At 38.7% G+C, this 22,914-nt stretch overlaps 2 protein-coding genes across 2 annotated transcripts in view; both read left to right on the top strand.

Annotated features, from left to right (window-relative positions):
• LOC105621543 (Down syndrome cell adhesion molecule-like protein Dscam2) overlaps window positions 1-12,192 on the top strand; it is a 71,978-nt gene extending 59,786 nt beyond the window's left edge. The window contains exons 11-29 of the mRNA XM_012203016.1: window positions 2,758-2,877; window positions 2,965-3,138; window positions 3,214-3,510; window positions 3,595-3,956; window positions 4,089-4,457; window positions 4,529-4,715; window positions 4,806-5,093; window positions 5,217-5,486; window positions 5,582-5,813; window positions 5,886-6,062; window positions 6,133-6,299; window positions 6,613-6,855; window positions 7,278-7,433; window positions 7,938-8,078; window positions 9,180-9,370; window positions 9,710-10,070; window positions 10,486-10,543; window positions 10,992-10,997; window positions 12,108-12,192. Coding sequence (XP_012058406.1) covers window positions 2,758-2,877; window positions 2,965-3,138; window positions 3,214-3,510; window positions 3,595-3,956; window positions 4,089-4,457; window positions 4,529-4,715; window positions 4,806-5,093; window positions 5,217-5,486; window positions 5,582-5,813; window positions 5,886-6,062; window positions 6,133-6,299; window positions 6,613-6,855; window positions 7,278-7,433; window positions 7,938-8,078; window positions 9,180-9,370; window positions 9,710-10,070; window positions 10,486-10,543; window positions 10,992-10,997; window positions 12,108-12,192 — 3,884 coding nt within the window. The remainder of the gene's footprint in view (window positions 1-2,757; window positions 2,878-2,964; window positions 3,139-3,213; window positions 3,511-3,594; window positions 3,957-4,088; window positions 4,458-4,528; window positions 4,716-4,805; window positions 5,094-5,216; window positions 5,487-5,581; window positions 5,814-5,885; window positions 6,063-6,132; window positions 6,300-6,612; window positions 6,856-7,277; window positions 7,434-7,937; window positions 8,079-9,179; window positions 9,371-9,709; window positions 10,071-10,485; window positions 10,544-10,991; window positions 10,998-12,107) is intronic.
• Window positions 12,193-18,725: 6,533 nt separating this feature from the next.
• On the top strand, window positions 18,726-19,985 carry LOC105621544 (protein dpy-30 homolog). The gene is made up of 3 exons (XM_012203017.1): window positions 18,726-18,741; window positions 18,867-18,943; window positions 19,358-19,985. Exons 1-3 carry the CDS (start codon window positions 18,726-18,728, stop codon window positions 19,598-19,600), a joined length of 336 nt encoding a protein of 111 aa, XP_012058407.1. The 3' UTR covers window positions 19,601-19,985.
• Window positions 19,986-22,914: the final 2,929 nt, after the last annotated feature.

Genomic DNA, 22,914 nt, shown 5'->3' on the forward strand with positions numbered 1-22,914 from the left:
ACACACATACACACACACACACACATATATTTATATCTATCAGTAGAGCGTTTCGATATGTTAGATTTACGCCCCTTGCTGCCGCTTCACGTACGTCGTAAAATCTCCGATCTGTCTGTCCTAACTGTATTGTAATGATATTACGAAATATGTGTGTCTGGAAATCTGCATTGCTCGAAGCATATTCCTCCTTTCTATTTATAGAGAGTTATCTAGTTATCTTCCTTATAACAAGGTTAAACTATTTAGTTAATTCGTATAGGCGAGAATAGTTTGTGCCTACGTCTGTTTGAATCACGTACGAGGCGTCGATTACTATGAGATGAGCTGTGTCTCCCATTCTCTCCCGGCCCAGAACTGTCTCTCATTCTTTGGCACGTTCTCTATCACTCCGCATCCCTTCTCTCATCTCCGATCTGATCTCGACAGCTCGGTTACAGAAGTCAGTCGATTTAGTCGAAGGACTTGACTGCCACAAAGCTCCAACGCATTTTTCCAACGCAATTAGTTTAGAGCCATCGATTATTTTTCGTGCAATCTACGGAGAATAAAAGCACGCCGAATAAAAATATGAGAAAAAGCAACGTTAGTTTCTTGGACGGAAGAGCGTATTACAGAAAACGGACGCAAATGACGACAGACGATCAACCACGATCATTCGCGTCGATCGCGAAGAAATCGGAATGAAGATCGTTACGGGAATTTGGATCTATCTGCTGTTCCATTGCAGTCCTGCCACGAATCAATCCGTTCGATTTTGGAGACCGACCGATCTATGCCGGGCAGGCCGCCCAATTGGCATGCATGGTACCGATAGGCGACACGCCAATTGAGATCGCCTGGATCCACGAGGGCGAACCATTGTCGCAGTTCATGGGATTCAGCGTCGGGAAACTCGGTCCACGGACGAGTATACTACTGATCGAGCCGGTAACACCGGAGCACAGCGGACATTACGCGTGTGTCGCTAGTAATCCGTCGGGCAGGGCGATCCACGAAGCAACCTTACGAGTCCACGGTTAGGTCCAGAGTAAAGAACGGAGCACTGAGAATGACATGACGTTGATAATAATGGTTGAGCGAAGTTTCGGAATGATAATAAAAAAAAACAAAATAAAACGCGGGTCCCACGCGAGTATTTAAGTGCAGGCTTAATTGGTTGCATTTTATTCATCGTTGCTGTGACGCTGATCATGTGTTTTTTCCCCTGTTGGCGAAAGCTTTCTGGAATTTCAGTTGATTGGAGCTCGCGCTCAGCTCAACTTGTACAAAAAGCGTTGCTTTTGTCATCAATGACGACTTTCTCGCGCGTACATTCTTTCTCTCGCTATATCTTGCTACTTTCTTTTCACACTTTCTATCTCTGCCTCTCTTTCTCTTTCTTTCTGTTTCTGTCTATATTTACTTCTTATCGCTGTAATTTCCTCTTTACTATGTATTTGTCGATATTTCAAGCGAGTGAGTCAATCCGAGTTTCCTTAAGCTCTGAGAATCAATAGCTTTTGCCGAACCGTTGGCCTTTTCCTCGTTTATTTTGCTCTCATCGTCAGCCGCTCTTGTGCGACTTTTTACGTTGGCTTCGATCATCCCTGCGGCGAAATAACGCGACAGGATGTATTTTCCTTTCGCGAATTTCCTTTCTCATCGCGTTTCTACATCTTTCACGAACGCGTTCGCCATTCCCGTAGCACAAATGATTTAAATGCCACTTTTTGTGATCGCAGGATTGCGTAGGTTTCACATGCAAGTTGCATGTGATTCGTCTCGTGTACGTTCGAGTGTCGATTTATACCTCACCGTACCCCCCATTCGCGCTAAAATGCGTCCTTGTACTATGATGACCAACCGACCATCCAACCACATCTCAGAATTCACCCCACGATCAATTCATCACAACCCTATATCCACGAATGGATTCCCCCAATACGCCCCTTCTCAACCCTTGACCATCTCTCATCACACATTTTTGCCTTGTTCATTTTGTAGACGCGTATGTAGCGTAGATACTTAATATGCATGCATTTATATACATGAACGAGCGTAATCGAATGTTATTAGTAAACGCAGTACAGCATGATGTACTGTGCTCGAATACAAATTCGATAGCGCTTCGTGCATGCTTGCCGTTAAGCTCCTTCAAAATCTCTTTTTTGCATGCATCTCTTTTCTCTCTCTTTCTCTCTCTCTCTCTTTCTTTCTTTCTTTCTCTCTCTTCCTCTCTCTTTTTTCACTTTCTATCTCTCTATTCCATGCATTAGATACCCGCATCACTTTAGAATCCCGCATGCCGTGTATTTCATTCATTCGCAGTAGCAGGAGCGTGTCGCGTTTTGTTTTGCATGAGATAAAATTGCTATACAATTCGAGTCTTCATCATTTAACAATATTAAAACTATTTCTATTATCTGATATTTATATAAGAATAAATGCTAAGCAGCAATTTCATTCACTTATTTTAAATACAGACACTCAATTTTAACAAAATTCAAAAACTCATTTTTTCAATTTATTTTCATTGTTTCTTTAAATTTCATAGAATATTTCTTAAAGAAAACAAATAATATAGTCTACTATTATTGTAATTACTACACTTGTCTAAATTAATTAAATTTTAGATAATAATTTTATTATTATAAATAAATTTTGAAACTTTTAAAAAGCAAACGACTCAAGTTTTCAAGCGACTGGCTCCTGGATACTGCACAATCTTATGTACGCAAAAAATACATCGCAACTAATTTATTTATTCTGTAACAGTACCTCCTCGTTGGATCCTGGAACCTACCGATAAAGCATTTGCTCAAGGATCCGATGCACGAGTAGAGTGCAAAGCCGATGGATTCCCCAAGCCTCAAGTCACATGGAAGAGAGCTGCTGGTAAGTACATTAGCAACCGCAGCCTAACAAATAGTAAATCTTTTTACTTGCATACACTTATTATAATACGTTTGTTTCATCTTATAGGAGATACGCCGGGAGATTATACCGATTTGAAATTGAGCAACCCTGACATTAGCGTGGAAGATGGCACTCTCTCTATTAACAATATACAAAAGACAAATGAAGGCTATTACCTTTGTGAGGCTGTTAATGGAATTGGATCAGGCTTATCAGCTGTCATTCTTATTTCGGTTCAAGGTATTTCACGTTTAATCGTTTTGCATCTTGTAATTTCTATTGCGTTTTATACAACTTTTTGCAATATCTTTTTAGCTCCTCCGCAATTTGAAATTAAATTAAGAAATCAAACCGCTCGTCGTGGAGAACCGGCTGTATTGCAATGCGAGGCGCAAGGAGAGAAACCAATCGGTATTTTATGGAACATGAACAATAAGAGATTAGATACAAAGAGTGATCCTCGTTATACTATTCGTGAAGAAATCTTGGCTAACGGAGTACTGTCCGACTTGAGCATTAAACGAACCGAAAGGAGCGATTCTGCCTTGTTCACTTGCGTAGCTACGAATGCCTTCGGTAGTGATGACACTAGCATTAATATGATCGTACAAGGTTGGTTCATATAATTATACATAACATGTTTGATAAATCAATAAAATATGTAAAGTCATGATCTAATTTATGTATTTATTATAGAGGTGCCAGAAGTTCCATATGGTCTGAAAGTGTTAGATAAATCAGGACGTTCGGTGCAATTATCATGGGCCGCACCTTATGATGGAAACAGTCCGATTAAACGATATGTTATTGAATACAAAATCAGCAAGGGTTCCTGGGAAACTGATATTGATCGAGTGCTCGTACCTGGCTCGCAACAAAACGTAGCTGGAGTATATAATCTAAGACCCGCGACTACCTACCATCTTCGAATCGTCGCTGAAAACGAAATTGGCACATCTGATCCGTCTGACACGGTCACCATTATCACCGCAGAAGAAGCACCTACTGGCCCACCAACTTCTGTCAAAGTGGATGCTCTCGATCAACACACGCTCAAAGTAAGTAGAACAATTACATTGTTAGCCTATATACAGAACGTTTCAGCAACATTCGTAATAATATTGCTGGAACATTGTTATTGCTGTATGAGCGCTTGGGAATATATATGTAATAAATGTAAATTTCATTAGGTAACGTGGAAACCGCCCCCGCGCGAGGACTGGAACGGTGAGATTCTCGGCTACTATGTTGGATACAGACAGTCGTCGGACAAGCCATACATGTTTGAGACTGTCGACTTCTCCAAGGAAGATATAAAGGAGCATCACTTACAGATTGCAAATCTCAAGACTTACACCCAGTATGGCGTGGTCGTTCAAGCATTTAACAAAGTCGGTTCCGGACCAATGAGCGAGGAACGTAGGCAACATACTGCAGAAGGCGTGCCCGAACAACCGCCTCATGACACTACTTGCACAACTCTTACTTCACAAACTATCAGAGTGTCCTGGGTGTCACCACCACTTAGCGCAGCCAATGGCGTTATCACTGGTTACAAAGTTAGTAAAAACATGACTTGAGAGGGAGGCATAAAATCATTTGCAGTAGCATCTTTAAATATTTGCTTTAGGTCATCTATGGACCGTCCGATACGTGGTACGATGAGAATACGAAAGACACTAAGATTACATCTTCTAGTGAGACTATCCTGCACGGTCTCAAGAAATATACCAATTACAGCATGCAAGTTCTGGCTTTTACATCTGGAGGAGACGGCGTTAAGTCTGCACCAATTCACTGCCAAACTGAGCAAGATGGTAATTAAGAAATCAATATTAATATATTGGTTCATTATGCGAAAGCACATATTTTTGAACATACTACATGTTCCATGTGTCCACTTTTAGCACCTGAAGCTCCTATTGCTATCAAAGCTTTAGTCATGTCTTCGGAATCCATTCTTATCTCATGGCGTCCGCCCAGCCAACCTAATGGAGTTATTTCTCAGTATACTGTTTATACGAAAGCGGACAATGCGGAGGAGCCAACTAATCAGAAAGTACCACCAAATCAACTAACTCATGAAGCGTCTGGATTAGACAAGCAGCAAAGATATGAATTTTGGGTGACCGCTAGTACGAATATTGGTGAAGGTGAAGCTTCTAAGATTGTAACTTTGGGACCAAGTGTTCGAGGTAATTTCTTCATTTAAAATTCACATTTTAGTTGTAACAAATTAAATTTGTGAATCGATTACAATTTTTCATAGTCTGTTATAAATTAAAAAGTATTGTAAGTATTTCATACTTTACTTATAGTACCGGCCAAGATCGCATCGTTTGATGATAAGTTCACTGCAACATACAAAGAGGACGTTAAGCTGCCGTGTCTCACTGTCGGTGTACCGGCACCGGAAGTAACATGGAAGGTACGAGGCGCTAATCTTCAAACAACCGAACGATTGAAACAATTACCCGAGGGATCGCTATTCATCAAGGAAGTCGATCGCGCGGACGCTGGAGAATATTCTTGTTACGTGGAAAATTCCTTTGGACATGATACCGTGACTCATCAGCTGGTCGTCCACGGTAAATATTCCAACACATGGAAGTTCTACTACAACACATGGAAGTTACTAATTTCAATTATCCATTATGTTAAAATTAATGTTATATTTTTACAGCTCCTCCGCACTCACCGCAAGTTACCCTTACCGCCACCACCACTAATTCTTTGACGATGAAATTACGCCCGCATCCCACGGACAATGCACCGATTCATGGCTATACGATTCACTACAAACCTGAGTTTGGCGATTGGGAAACCGTTCAGATCAGCTCCACAGCACAGAAATATACACTCGAGAATCTGTGGTGCGGTTCCCGATATCAGATTTATGTCACTGCTTATAATGGGTAACTTTACTGCTAAAATCGTAGTAAATTTTTGTAATAAGAAATTTCATACACATGTGAGTTTTCTTGCAGAATCGGAATCGGCGATCCTTCAGACATTCTAAATACGCGCACAAAGGGCTCCAAACCAATCATCCCCGAAGCGGCGAAATTCATTGAGGTATCCACGAATAGCATCTCTTTACACTTGAGCACCTGGTCAGATGGTGGCTGTCCTATGTTGTACTTCGTTGTTGAACACAAGAAGAAGTAAGATGAAAGGATAATTATACGAACATCCAATCTAATATCAAGATAATTAAAGATGCATTTTCTTCAGAATGCAACAGGAATGGAATCAAGTCTCGAACAACGTCAAACCAGGCGGTAATTTTGTAGTATTGGATCTAGACCCCGCTAGCTGGTACCATTTGCGTGTTACGGCTCACAATAATGCTGGTTTCGCCGTGGCCGAGTATGAATTTGCGACTTTGACGGTGACTGGCGGTAAGTATGGATGGTCGTCTGACACACAGCGGCGCCTCGTAGCCGGTGCCAATGGTGGCTGGATTGAACGATCGCCGAAACGTTTTCTGTTCCAGGCACCATTGCACCGGCCCGCGAGCTGCCGGACGTGAACAGTGGTAGCAACGATGAAGACCCAATGAAAATTTTCATGGCTAACTTAAATCTGGTCGTACCTGTAGTAGCAGCCATACTCGTAATAATCGTTGCCATCATTGTGATCTGCGTTCTCAGGGGGAAGGGTCACAGTAGCGATAAAGGTAATCATCACAAATCTATTTTCCTCTTTAAACAGGTACGATCGCACCTCCCATACGTAATGGCGGTAATGACAACACTGCGGATGTGAGACGGTATTTCCCATGGTTACCCACCTGGCTCGACGTAAACGTGGTGGTGCCAATTGGTGCGACGGTCGTTGTTATAATAGTAGGAATAGTTGTCATTTGCGTGGCGCTCTCGAGAAGAACTCGAGGCCCGGAACAAACACGGCTGCGAGGTATCTCTTCAGCCGACGAGAAATATTACGAGGGACAATGTATACAAATTTTTTTAATTACTTTTACTTGTTAAGTAAATCGCATAAAGACGGTGGAGGTTCATCGGGAAACGAAACTGCAATGAATACGAAATTGCGATGAATACTGCTACTAATGATATTCTCAATTAACTGATCGAGAAAAGTCAATCGTCAGTCATAGATATTATCATAACAATATTATATTTTGCATTGTCATAATATTATCGTGATAATTTCCTGACGATCGGTCCACGCGTCAACCACCCTAGTCTTGAAATCCTTTCCGCATATTAAATTTCAGAATTTTCCTCTTTCCTACATTTTCCTTTTATTTCACAAGCGTGGGTGATGGCATATATAATCAATATAATCATCGATAATAAGATCAGAAGTATCAAAATGTACATCCATAATTATTAGATTGAGCGTTTTTATTTCAGACGACGTAGTCTACCAGCAAACCGGAGTTGGCGGCGCTACCTTGGACAAACGCAGATCTGATCTTCGCGATGAATTGGGATACATCGCACCCCCGAATCGCAAGCTTCCACCTGTACCCGGCTCAAATTACAACACCTGTGATCGTATCAAGCGAGGTACAGTTATAAGTAAGCCCAACTACCAACACTTACCTTTTAGATCAATTTCTCAACTTGTCTAGTTGTTGTCATATTGGCACGATAGTTCCTTCTTTCATCTTTTCTCAAAGGATACACATCGAGATTTGCACATAGGTTCCCAAGATAGACTCCCAGTCAGTGTCAGATTCCCAAGCCAGACAGAACCCATATACACGATCAATGCCAGTTTCTTTTTTCGTTCGCCATGCTTTGAAATGTTCTTATATACGTTATCGAGTTTGTATGTCCCTCCAGCGGAAACATAACGTTCGTTCCTACTTGTTTGCGCTTTTCCCGCCGTTGGTGCCTAACGAGTGTCGATTTGCGTATTAATCAAACGATTATTAGTAATAAAGAGTTCCTTCTTCCCAGAGCTCAAATCCTCTAAACTCTTTAAAGAGAACAGGGCTATTATATAGTTGGCGGGAATCTTGATAGGCACCAGCGTGTCGTACGACCTTTGTAGTATGTGTTCGATAGGTGGAACTGGCTCATTAAGGAGTCACTCGACGTGGGATCCGAGGCGACACATGTATGAGGAATTGAGTCACTACGCACCCAATAGGAGATGCCCACCACCACCACCACGTATGGGCAGCGCGGATGGTCTTTCGCACAGAGGTTGGTAATAGCAATTTTGGTTAACGGGCATTTGGCATTCGCCCGATCGCCCTAGAGACTGATAATCGCAGGCTGGAGCCGGCGATGTTGCTGGCTCGTACCAGCCGGTCTTCGTAAGTCCCCTCTCGTTTCGTGAAACCTCACATCACTTTAACGGCACGTCTCGTTTCTCGATGTTTGCATGTTTCCGCATGCCTGCGCTCATAGCACGCCGACAGATAACACGAACCACATATAGGAAGGAATTACATTCATTCATGCATTGTCTTTTCTAAGATAGAAGTCTCTATGTCCGTTATGTCGATTTTTAGGATTTTTAGAGGATGGATAAGAGGAATTTTGAATATTTCAAATAGATAATTAAAATTAAAATGATTAAAATGACTGACTGCGATATTCACTGCCAGTATTAAAAATCTATACGTACATATAGATTTTTAGTACTCTTTTAGTCAGCAAATATTCGAACGCAATCTAATTAATTGAAGACTATAGCAAAAAATTAGGAAAGTTACTTTATAAAAATATTTTGTATGTTGTATTACCGTTATTCATTACTGATTCTAAAAGTTTTAACTTATCATCATTATCGTTTATATTAAAAAACAGTTGTTACAATTTTCGTTATAAATAAAGAAATATAATGTTGCTATTACTAACGATGTTATAATAATTAGTAACGCGTTGCTTTCCAATCTTGAATATAACATTATTTTATAATGTTGTATAACAAAGATTATGTAAATAATCGATAAAATGATCGGATTCAAATTTATTTAAATACATTTTGCACGATCAATTTTTGAAGATTTAATGATTTAATAGAATGAGAATCGAAGAAAGAAGAAGCATTAAAATGAGCAAAAGGAATTTTTTGATCTTTAAATCTGAATATAAGTATGTAGAATTAATAGTAAGGATTGCTTGCAAATATTTTTTTCGATTCCATTCTTAATCAAACTGTATTTAGAAATTGTTGTTAATAGGTAAAAATTTATATACAGGAAGCAATCTTTATAGCAATCTGTATTGTTCAACAATGTCTCGTAGATTTTCTATCTATAGTGGCAGAGTCTACCCTGGTTGATTGTCCATTTTTAGGTATGGAGGATGAGATCTGCCCATATGCTACGTTCCATTTATTGGGATTCCGCGAGGAAATGGATCCGAGCAAAGCTATGCAATTCCAGACTTTCCCTCATCCAGGAAATGGCCATTCTGGCACTATGGGACCACCCGTAGGACATCCGACTAATGCTTCTGCTCATAGTCGCTCTGGATCTCAGTCTATGGTATTTTATAATTCTTTTTCATATTTAAACAATAAGCAACATATTCGCAAATTATTATAAATATTATATTATAAATATTAAAAGATTTCCGATATTTGTAAAAATGGCATTAAATCACAGACAATGAAGAGGCTTTCAAAAAAACCCTATTAATAAATACGTTACTTAAAAAACGTCCAACAATAAGATATACATAAAAATGCAAAAAAGAAATATATAAAGAAAAGAAATAATATATAAAAAAAATAAAAAATAAAAGAAAAAGAATAAAAAAATATAATAGAGACAGTACATCCCTAATATAATTACCGCTGGAATCGCGATCGATTTTTCTCACAGCCTCGTCAAAACGGTCGCTACTCTCGAGTACCATCCCAAGGAGGCGGCAGCGGCACGCACAATGTCTTTTCACCCGAATATGACGATCCGGCTAACTGCGCTCCAGAGGAAGACCAGTACGGATCACAGTACGGACAATACGGTGCACCTTACGATCATTACGGATCTCGCGGATCGGTCGGACGTCGTAGTGTAGGCTCGGCTCGCAACCTTCCCATCTCTGGCTCACCGGAACCGCCTCCACCACCACCGAGAAACCATCAGGATCAGAATAATTCCAGCTTCAATGATAGCAAGGAGAGCAACGAGATTAGCGAGGCCGAGTGTGATCGCGATCAGCTTGTCAACCGCAACTACGGCGGTCAGTAGAAAGATTCACGACAGCTCGGAGAGAACGAGCGAACGAGGGAGATCATGAAGCTCGACCTGATCCGACACGGGAAGTCGTAAAATTCGCCTTTCCCGCTCGAATCTTGCGTCCAGTGACATGCTTCTTCTCGAGAAATGATCTCGTTCTGATTCAATCCTACTTCTGATGCTCGTTTCATTATGCATTAAGCATTATTAGGCGTACGGCGGCTCATTATGCGGACGTATCGCATGGCGGGCGAGTCACGAATGAAGAAGACTCGCCGTGGACTTATGTGTTTTTCTTTCTTTTTTTTTGTCTTTTTTAATCCTAATCGTTTATATAGTTTTTCCACAAATTGCATGTTACGTGTTGTCGTAGTAGTTTAATCGTTGTGTCAATCGTGCCGTGTGTTTTTCTATTTCAGTGAATGCTCGCGGCAAGGACGGCATGACCACCGAGGAGATGCGTAAACTCATTGAGAGGTCAGTAGAGCGCGAGTGAGCTTGGTTAACGGTGAACGGTTTTAATGGCGTTACACCGTTCCTGCCGCTGTGTCTCGAGCGATTTTACTTTCGCGAGAGCTGTAATTACCGTGTATTGTACCGTGTCAAAATGTCCCACGGGCATTTTCCGAATCGAGCGATGTATCACGATCGCTCACCGCGGCATAGACCGCAATTCCGATTCGCCTCCATGATTTTCAATTTTTCTTTAAAGAATCACGCTATCGATCAATCCTTTCGATTCGCATCCTCGCTACATATCTTCATTATACTATTAATATATACTTGATTATTTGTGCGCAATTGAATTGTCGATTGACAACGATCGAGTGCACGGTGGTTCGACCTTCGAAGAGTCTCGAATACTCAACTATTTATCTATTTAACGAACGTTTGATTTTTTCTTGTTTCATGACTAATTACTCAGGAAGCCGTAAGTTCGTTAAACATAATCAAATCAGGATGTACAAACGTTAAAAAACATGTGAAGAGCTTTTGAGATGCATCATTTTTCCACTGATTTTCATCATCCCATTGAAGTTCGGCTACCCAATTTGTTTTGCGACGAGCAGAGTAGACGACCTTTCAAAACATTGCTTTCGGACATGACAAAGTCCCCAATCTCCATCGAAAATGCTTACTAACATGAAATGTGTTCGCATGCTTTAATGAATAATGCCATGTATAACATGTAGTTGTGTAACTAATGCAAAGCTAAAATGTGCAATAGGGATAATACGCTGATCGTATTTCCACTGCAGCTGTTGCTATTGTCACCGCTTTTCGAATCCTATTCGGAGCTGCTTATGTCGCTAACGACTGATATGTTTACAATCGTCATTATTATATTTTGTTTATTCATAGCATTATCACTGCCATCATCGTTTGCTAGTTGTTATAGCGCATGTTTTCGTACAATTTGCCTGCAGAGATCTCTTTCTTATATAGCATTTAATATATTGTTCTTTTATTTTAAAAATGATACAATTACAAAAATGAAGTTTCTCAGAAAAGTAGGAAAACAATTTCTCAATTTAATAAAAAATTATTGACTAATCAAAGAATAATATTGTGCAAAAAGAATATATTTTTAATATGATTAAATGTCATTTTCACGATCATTGAAAAACTACCCTTTTTGAATTGTGATCATTTTTTTAAACTATCTTTTTTGAGTTGTGATGATTTTTTTTTAACTATCCTTTTTAAGTTTTGATAATTTTAACAATTTTTTATAAAGTTATTTTAATTCAAACTTTTTGATGATTGATAAAGTAATGTTTATCTAATTATTCTAATTATTCTCATTTACAATAACATCTAGAGAATCATGTTTTTTTAGTTGTATCACTTTTAAAGTAAGGGAATGACGAAGCTGAACAAATTTTTTAATACTAAACATAAATATAATGAAAAATTTGCTTAAAATTTATTGAACATACAATAAAAAATGGCGCGGAAGAGATCTCTTTGAATGAATGGGATTGTTGCGTGGTAAAATGATCGATCGACGTCGGATAAAAAACGCAAACTCCTGTTGCAGAAACGAAGCTCCCGGCCGGCAAACCGGCGGCCCCCACGGCGGTCACGGGGGACTCCTCACACCCTACGATACTGTGGCAGTGTAACCTGTAAATCGTCATCTTCCGTGATCTTCCGCCTCTCTCGATAGCCGGCGGCCGTGAGAAAAGGAGCTGAGAGACGCGGAAATGAAGCGCACGCTAACTCTTCCCCCGGTGCTGTCGTCGGTCCAATTTGCAACGATTTACGATAGAAATTAGAAACGTCGTCGCGAGTAGATAGATTCGATTACCGTGTAAGGTGTACGCGTATTGATATCATCTCGAGATCATATGATTACGGACGAGGATTCTGCAGCCCGCCTCGCGAAATAGGATCGCCTCCTTCGCTCTTGCGACCATATCACACAACTTTTCTCTTTCTCTCGGCCTTCCGCTCTTTCATTGTACTTCCTCGGGTACGTTCGTTTATATTTGATCCTGAGGGAAGGCCAATTTGAAACTGCCTTGTTTTTGATAAATCTTTTTGGATAGGTTTCATCGATTATGCGCATTCGAGAAGGCTAAACTCAAGACTGTCTGTATCTACTGCCCTTCCTGCGAAGGAGGCACAGCGATTCGTGAGGTCAGCCATACTTCGTTCGTAACTTTTTTACGAGTCCTGGAATTTCTCGCGCACGTTCGATTACATCTGAAATTTTTTTATACCTACAGCTATAGAAAGCTATGACCTGCGTTTTAATACGTGTCTTCCTCGATGACGTGCGATCAGACTCAATGATTTGTAAATGTATATTTGACGACACGAACTTATAAATTAATCGTCTATCTCTGCACACACATACACATGACGAAATATTTCGATTATCGGAGACACTGAGGGGAATTTGAATCTTCTCGCACTATATTCGTCGAACGTGCGCGAGATCTTGGAGGCTCATGAGACTGCCGCGAGAGATTTGTCCTGTAGGAAGGCGAACACAGCCGGAAGTCGTGTTCGCGGACTGTTCAGTTGCGGCAGAGACGCGGCCCGCGATGGTGCTCTCGGCGACGATGGATTTAACGGGGGTCTTCTGATATACAATATATATCCAGGATATAATCCTAGGTTACATTCGCAGGAGTTGCGAAGGATAATGGAAAAAAAAAGAAAGAAAGAAAGGAAACGTATAAACGACATATATGCGTATACATGAGATTAGCTGGTCGCTTTTTAAGTCATGGTTGTGCCACACTGCCGCTCCCTGCGGGCGTACGATATATAGATACATACGTACACATATACTATATACATATACTGTACGATTTATAATTTCGTAACGAAGGTTGTGTCCCTGCCCTTGTCCCTGCTCCCTTTTCGTCCTTTTTGCCCTTTATCCCCCTTGATGATCGGTGATCTTGAGTCTCGTGGTCTCGACGTCGCGGAGAGCAAGATTTATAGGGTACGTCGTCGCATTTTCGTCTTTCGTCGTCGTCCTTGTAGTAATCCGTTTAGGCGATCGATTCGAGACATTCCTATATTGTTCACTCGAAAGGGGATAAGTCCCGTACACGAAACACCGATCGACTGTCCGTAGGAAGAACAACGCGGCATTGAGGGAACGCTTCGATATACACACGGCAGGCCAGCCAAAGCCTCATAACATTACGATACATGATCGCCACGCGCGCTGGCGCGTGCACGCAAAATACGCCACACTACACTTGCTGTCGTCCTATATGATATAAATATTTAGTCCGCTCTGTATACACCTAATTATTCCGCCCCTCCCCCTCCTCGTGCTAATCTTCTATTGATCAATTACGCGACGTACCGTACGTAAGATTCACTGATATCGCGACGATGATCGTTACAGGTATAAGCGATTCGAGTAATAAAAGAAGTTGATTTAACGTAGATAGTTTGTAAGTCGGACGGATGGTCGCGAGAAGGCGATCGTTGATTTTCGCGACGAGGCGAGAAGTCGGGATCTGGTTAACGGAATGTATATCTCAGGACGCAAATCGAAGATGGTCTGTCTGTCCGCGATCGGACGATTGATCTTTTGCTGGTTCGATGAACGAAGCGGATGCTTCTTGAGCTTCTTTGCATATGCACCAGCCCGACATCGCGCAACGCCGCGGCCACGACGCTGCGTCTCATAGTTCGTTTTTATCACGATACTATTTCTAGATATATACATACAAATATAAATATAAATATATATTATATATACACTAACTATATATACATACATACATTGTAAGTAGCTATTTCTAGGTGTCGCATTTGTTTGCCGAGGCGATGCGCGAGCCGACTACCAGTTGGGCGACTAGACCAAGAAGCATTCTCGAAAAATTACTATCACGTGGGTATCAATTATATTCCCGTGTAACTCTCACCGTGTGAGACTCGGACAAACTGTATGTTGTGAATTATTGTTCTTATCATGAACTCATTTCATCCAATCTATTACATCGATTGAAAGAAAATATTTTGTGAAATTTATTTGATATTATTATTCTGGTGCTAATTACATTTTAAAGTCAATTTCATTCAAGCCGCAATTTATGGCCTAAATTGATACTGCCATCGTTTTTTATTACTCACTGCACTCAGAGATAAATATATAGTAACTATACAGGTTTTGTATTATGTAGAATTAACGAATCTACATAGTTGAATAAACTATTTTATATTTTATAATTGCAATGACTATAAAATAGTCATTCAACTATATGCGCGTACATTAACTTTACATAATATAAAACTTGTGTATAATTGTCTCATCTACTATATAGAGTTGCTGTTACTATGTCTTTCTTCTGTGAGTGTGGGTTGGGATTAAAATTGTAAAAATGCGTACATATAGGCTGTAAAGAGAAAATTTTCGAGATGTTGGAATAGAGCTTGAAGGGTGCTTCGTCCGTTCGAGTCGCTTCTGCTCTCGCAGAGGAATTCCTACCCTCTGCCACTCGAAACTGGTTGCGGCTCGACGCGCCAACGCACTTTTACTCATCGATGTGATTTTAAAAGGCTACGCAAAAAGCCTCGTGTCTCGTGTATATGTTACAATCGCGCTCTTACCGTAATTAACGTATCTCGTCCCAAATCACCCTTTACGATTTACAGTATCACGTTCTAATCACGTAACTCGCCCCCGCGAAACTTTGTCGCTTTGAATCGCTTCCGAATTTAACCAGAGCTAATACGGCACAGGCCGATAATGATGATAACAATGATGATGATAATGATATTAATACATTCGTATATAGTAATACGATCACGTCCGCGCGCGCTATCTTGGTCGCGGTTTTTAACTTTTGTCTTAAGCGAAGTGGACGTCCGCGACGTCGCACAGGTGATAAACGTTTATGTTGTAAGCGGTCCGGGGTGACCGGCAAAAGAGGCTATGAACGAGACACATTTTTAATGTAGATAATCAGTTTAATCGATTTTCGATTAACTTCGGCTAAACATTAAATGTTTTTCGCAGAAACGTTGACGATGATGAGTAATATTCAAAGACTGAGAATTTTACGTCCATGTTTGCTTATCGCTTCATCCATCTCTCACTCGCGATTGCTTTGTCCACACAGTAGCATTCTCATAGGATTGATGTATGTCATCCTCGTGCCTTTCTTGCCGGATACCCCCCGTGCCCATCGTTCGCTCGTCGCGCTTCTCGTGATCGACGTTATATATATAGGTACTACGTAGTAATTCTTTGCAAGATTCGACGTTACTTTTTTGAGGGACGCCGCGAAGCGTGTCGCTCGCTTATGTATGCTTGATTGATAATATTGCGTTGAAAGCATTTGGCTGTTCTTTTCGTACGACGGCGAGCGCGGTTCTTCGAGCTCGTGTTCTCTCCCCTTTTCATCCATACCTTCCTTACCATCGCGTTGCCTGTCAAACTCGAAGCGTTTCCTTCGCGTCCTTTTGACGATCCTCACGTTACGTGCGAAAGAATTCGCGGGAACGTGATCTCACGTTTGATAGTGGAAAAGTAAATGAAAAACAAAAAAGAAAAAAAATACGCGCAACATCCTCCGCGCTCGAGGAGACTCGAGGATCCGCTCGCAGTGTACCGTTTCCTCTCAACGCCACTATTTTATGTTTTTGTACCAAAGTTGTAGCATCTAACTTTGCGTTGAATAAATAAACCTTAAAATGGTCGATTCGTGTTTCTTCAATCCTTTATTAATTATTTATAACAAAACTAGAAATGTTTGCTATAAACATTTATGTGTGTTTCAATAACTATTACTATCTTAAATATCTTTGAATTTATTTGTGCAGATGAGAATGCTTCAGAGATTTCAAAGTCAACTTTGTTTTTTATTATAAGTGAAATTATTTTTTTTTAATATAATTCCTCTAGTTATTCTGCATAACAAACATCTACTGCAAACATCTATTCAATTCTACATGAGACGCAAAATGTCGTAAGTTTGTTGAGTCGTAAATTTGTTGCGTCAACCAATCCGATGCATCAATTTTAAAAATGACACTTCGAAATTGGCTACTTGTACTATCGTAACATTAAAAAATTTTTAAACATTTTTTTCTGTTTTTCATATGTCGAATTTATCATAGTCAGTTAAAACAAACAATTTATTCTTTCAAGTTATTTTTTTAAATAAATCATAGTTTTTATTATTTATACGCTTCAATAAAGATATTAGTATCATTATTTTGTTTCTATTACTGTCCCAGCTAAATATTCATAAAATCAATTTGTGTTCCTATATTCCAGAATAGAACAGGAAATAATAATGAAATATTTGGATGATTATATGAACGTTTCTTGTATACATCATTAAAATCACTCATTTGCGAGCAGTGCATATTCCCGCTGACAGATGGATGTAGCAAAGCTGCATTAACTCGTAAATAAGAATCATAATGGGAAAGAATATAAAGTGTAACATTTTGCCTGTAAAGCGAGCCTCTAAAATTGGATTCCAAGGTGAAAATAAATGAAATGTGTTTTTGACAGTACAATTTTGTTTAAAAATGAATTCTGCGGGACCTGGAATTTTTGGGAAAGTTATAATCTTGTGGAATATGTATGGAACATTCTCCGAATGTGTAACGATATATATGAATATACATGAAATATTTAACGATTATTTGAATTTATTGTTCTGACATTCTGTAAATATTTTGAAATATACCGAAATAATCTTGAAATATTATTTTAGGATTTTAAAAATATTTTATGAATATTTCAGGAATATTTAGCGTTAACTGAGATACATAATGCTTCGATCGAATTTGTAATTATTAATTAACTTTTGATATTATGTAGGGTAGAGAGCGGGGCTAGTTGAGCCAAGGAGCAAATTAGGAAATAGAAATGTCTAAGTAAAATACGTACGGACATGTCTATATGCTTGCGTAAAATAGCACAAAAACGGAAATTACTGCACTGAATATATTAATCTATCAAACTCAAATGCTTTTTTCGCTTTCGTACACCAAAATTAAAATTATTAGATAAATATTTTTTTGGTCTACATGATAAATGATTGATAAAAACTAAATGTGTTTTTTATATAAGTTATTAGTACATTTTTTGACGTTCAAATATTATTTTATTTAGTTTTTTAATTATAAAAGAATATATATTTCAGTTGACACCGATATGGAATTTGCTAGGCCAAAGATCTCATAACTATCTTATAAACTCAGGTACTTAAATAAAATCTGTCTTTATTGATGTTGTTTATTTTATATTAATAATTAAAGATATTTAATTTTTATTTTAAAAAAGTAATATTTATATTTAATTTTTATTTAAAAAAATAAAGTTTTAGTTTTTTAAAATAATTTTTGTTAATTAAGAAATTATTATAGATTATCATACATAAAATGTAATAAAGATTTTATTAATATGTACATTCTTTTATTTTCAAAATAATATATCATTTTATTAAAAAATTATCTTCATGATTCAATTTATTCTTCGAGATTGCTTAATATGCCCCATGCGATCCATTGAGCTACTTTGTCTCTTTTAATCAACAAAAATTTGTTCTTATTTACGAAATATAAATTAAGGATTTATAAATACTTAATTATTGTGTGATGCAATGTTTTAAAGTAATTCTCATTCAATCATAATTAAAGTAAAGATTTAATAATTTGAATAAAAAGTGTCACAACTAACCCTGCTTTATCTTATTCTAGCTTCAGTTTAGGATTGTATTTCACCAAGGATAAACAAATATAATTAACGCGCAGTTTGCTAAAATTTACATAAAAATATTATAAAGACGAGTTTTTTTTAAATTTATCGATAGATCAATCTCATTATGCGCAAATGCAACTTTACTCCGTAAAATGATGTACGTTTTTTAATTCATTAATTAATAAATTAAAGAACTTGTTTTTATTTTGTAAGGTATCAAAAGTATCATTGGCCGTTTTGACTCGGTAGCCTTTTTCGCTCATTTGTATTTGAATATATTTCACAGTCAATTTTCACTTAATATTATTTATTATTATTTATTTCTTTGGTCCTTTTATTTATAGTAGCGAATTCTCAAACCGCTACCTTGTCGACAGCGCATTTTACCGGCCTGACGTTGGCGACATTATCCCGACGTTCGATGTCGGTTCGGTCGGTCGGTCGGCAGTGACGATTGTTTACACGATGGCGTCCGGCGGTGGTACGTGTTCTTATTTTCTATTTCCGCGTAACCATGGGCCGGTCCGGCCATCGCTCGGCCAGGCCCGATGTTCGAAATCACGCTCTAATAACGGTCATTCACTGTTTACTTTTTTTTAACGACAGAAAACGCGACCGAGGAACGGACGGAGGCGTCAACGCCGGCTCAACCCGTTGCCAATGCCGTATCCGAGACGACCCACGTAAGTGAGCACATAACCTAGAAATGTCGCAACTGCTAAAATCGCACACGCACGAACATACGGCGATATTTCGTTGATGTTATCGCCGAATGTGTCTACCACGGCAATACTCGCGATACATTTAAGAATCCACGCGTTCACGGCGCAAAGATTAGGTTAGGGACTCTGATAGTTTAAGACGGTCAGAGCAGCATCATTATCGTTTTTATCATTTGACGTTTGCCAGCTGATAACAAACTGTCGTGCTAGAATATTAATATTTTTGCAAATTCGAAGCATGCGTTTCGAAACTAAGAATTACACGTACAACAACAGTTTGTAAAATGTACGCAGATATTACAATTCTTTAATTATTAAGTACTTTTGGAAAAATTCTTTATAAGTGTATAAACTTTTTATTCTTTTTCATTGCAGAAAGTGATAGGGATGGATAAGGATGGTGAATTGTCTGGTGTACCAGCAAAGAAACCTCGTGTCGAAGTGCAATCTCTTCCAACCAGACAGTATTTAGATCAGACCGTAGTACCGATATTGCTGCAAGCATTGTCATGTCTGGCCAAAGAGAGACCCGCCGATCCTATAAGTTTCCTCGCCGGTTATTTATTGAGAAACAAGAATCAGTACGACAGCGGCGGTTCGCCGCCGACTAGTCAATGAATGCTTCCTCGTCTGTGCGTGCCCGTTTTATGGAAATTCGATGAACATTTCTTCGTAAGAAATCTTTTTTGATTTTTTAAATACATATTTATGATAAACATATATACTTTTGTATTTTCGTATATGAAATAAAAAATATGTTAGCTTTTTACTGTAGGGATGACAACGATGCATAGATGTACGAAATATCTGGATGGAGCATATTGCTATGGGGTTGAAGTTCAAGGGGAAAGAATAGTAAAATCATCAAGATGACAATGACGGAGTGGAAAAAACGGGGCGCATTATATTACACTACTTGACTTATCTACAATGTCGTCGTGTTTAATGTTGTTCAGTTAAAGGTGTCTTGTTTGATCACATTGCGACCACAGTCACTTATAGCGATCAATGCTTGGAGTATTTCCACTGTTGTGTTGGACAGACACCAGAAAGTTTTATATTAAATTATTCAATTAGCGATATGGACACTGTGCCTCAGTTCAGGCTGCAGATCAATCAGTTATGAGACAATGTACTATTATGCTTCCTATAAATATATATATGCTTCCTATAAATTGCCAAAACTAAATCGAGTCACTACACATACAACTGTTCTACGATTAGAAACAATATTATGATCGCTCTTACGATTTTAAACGAACTGCATTGTAGACTACGTTTTACACAACTGTTCACAAACACGACGCTATGTGTCTCTGACAGAACAATCAAGATCGATTTTTTCCACAATCTCTCAAGCTTCACTCTCTTGGCCTAAAAGGGTATTTTACACTCCATCCAGGTATCTCATACGTCCATGTTTTAGCGAGATAAAATTGTTCTGAGAAATGTAATGTTAATTAGTCTTGAATTAAAAACAATTTTTAATATTGAAATTATTTTAAAAAATATCGTTTTCTCTGTACGAAAAAGTAATGTTAAAAATTAGTCTTAATTACGATATCATTTTCAAATTGAAATATTTGTTAGAAAAAAAAATCGGTCTAATTTTTCTATATGCAAGCGTTTAAATAAAGAAAAATGAAGAAATCAAACATACCATTTTTTCTGGAAAGATATGGCAAAATAATGTATGAAGAAACATATTTCTTTGATTCACTTCTTTACAAATCCGTAATGCAAAAGTACGAGATAAAGGGCAGAGAGAAGGACCACTACCATCGGTTCAATAAATCGTAATGAACCCTCTGCACTCGCGTTGATTTTAATTGGAACGGCGATTTAATTGGAGGCAATTAAATGTAATCGCGCAATGAATCGGGGTTAAATTTATCTCGCGCTCCAATAAAATCGATAATTTACATCAGAAACGTGCAACGCTCGCGAGCTATACACAATTGCGAAGAGAAAGCGAAAAGGAAAAGAGACTGCCTCGAGGGCATTACGTTTTATTATTCTTCACGTCTTATTTCGTTTTCTCGTTGCGATTTTCGTCTCGACGAAAACTCGTCTGGTTGGTCTCATCGTCTGGGTAATTGGACTCCCTTCGGGATCGTCGACGAGGAACAAGGAAAAGAAAATACACGGGTAGCGACGTCCGATTGTGCCACTTGGGCTTTAAATGACGACGCGAGAAGATATCGGGGTAATTTCGTGGCCGACAATTCGCACGGCGACATCATCGGACCTGGTCCAATTAACGGCAAAGGATCCTCTTGCCTGAGTTCTCCTCGTATATCCTCTCGTAGAACTCTCGATCCTTACCGTACTACACCCATACATTGATCGTCAACTCTTAGTTCTTTGTTTCGTACCCATTTAGTTGGAAGACTCGATGCGTTTCTGCGGTGATAAGATAAACATACTGAGCATATTTTTACTAAACCTAACTTCACTAAAGTACCTTACGATGTACTTTACCAAGTAATCTACTCGTCTTTGAATTGTTAAAAGGTTCATTCACGGAAAGGATTTCGTGGAAAGCTCTAATTGTAAGAATGTCATAAAACAAGAAAAACAAAGAAAAGAGTAAAGTAACTTTATTTTTATTCGCGGCGAGAGCTTAAAACCTTTCTTTCATTTTTATTATCCGTTATGTAATGTAATATAATTTTAGATTTTAGAAAAAAATCGTTAGTTTTCAACAGTTTTGATTTATATGTAATTTTGTACATGACGATATGGAGGTGGAGCGTTTTTTTTTGCGATAAAACGCCGTAGGAATCGGTTTAAATTTCATCGGATAAGTGAAGGACTAGTACATTTTAGTGTTTCATGTGATTGCACAATGTGCGAGTGCATTGTCGAGCGACGCAGTTTGTAATATCGGTTCTGTTTCTGTATATTCAGAGTGAAATTTCACCGTTCGCCGTTCGTTCCCACAACGGATTGCGAATAAACGCGCAAAAGCGGAAAGTCCACGCTCGCGGCACAATGCGGAAGTTCGACGGGACTGTCAATGACGCAGTGACATCCACCTTCACCTTTTTTCACTTCCTCACGCGCGTGAAGCACAATAGTTTCCACGTTGATATCATCTCCTCTCCATATTCCTGTTCGCCGTGCTTTTTCAGCTTCAGAACTGTGTAAGTAGTTTTATATGCAATGTTAGAATACATATGAAAGCATAGAATATCTCAAAAGCGTTTTTTCTCGGGTAGATGATGTGATGAATATGGATCTGAATGAAATTTTATTAAAAAAACAGATAGGATAATTTTAAACAGAACAATAATAGTTAAATTTAGATATGTAATAAGAATCTGACTATTTTATTATATTTAAAAAAATTCTAAGATATATTCAATGTTTTTACTTATTTACAATTTATGCTATTTTAAAAAGTGCTTTTTGTTGCCGTCTTCTTGATTGACAACGTTATATCCAGGATAAAAAAAAGCTTGTTTAAACAGAGATAGTAAATTTGATAGATAGCAGCCGGTGTAATTTTCGGGAGTTCGGTGTTACGGGCACACAGATACGTAATGAAACGCGACGACTGACGCATGGTTACATTTTTACGTATCTACCGTTGTAGAGCATCGAATTCCACGTCTGCATCGAGAATTGAACTCGCCGAAATTGTACCGATTTCAATACTCACTTTCTATATACATCGAGATTCCGGACAGATATCTTCCCTCCTGTTCTATTCTATATCTATACTATTCATGCTGGTCGTACTCTCGATATGCGTGCAGTAATCACATCCGATGCCAGATCAGCAGATTTCGAAATTGTGCTAACAGTGACCATGACCACATCATGTGTCGAACGTGCGATTCGAAAGATTGGCGGGCCGTGGTGTGTGTGTGTGTGTGTGTGTGTGTGTGTGTGTAGTGTGTAGTGTGTATATATATATATATATATAT

This window comes from Atta cephalotes (assembly GCF_000143395.1).
Source record: "Atta cephalotes unplaced genomic scaffold scaffold00034, whole genome shotgun sequence".
In the NCBI taxonomy this organism is placed as follows: domain Eukaryota; kingdom Metazoa; phylum Arthropoda; class Insecta; order Hymenoptera; family Formicidae; genus Atta; species Atta cephalotes.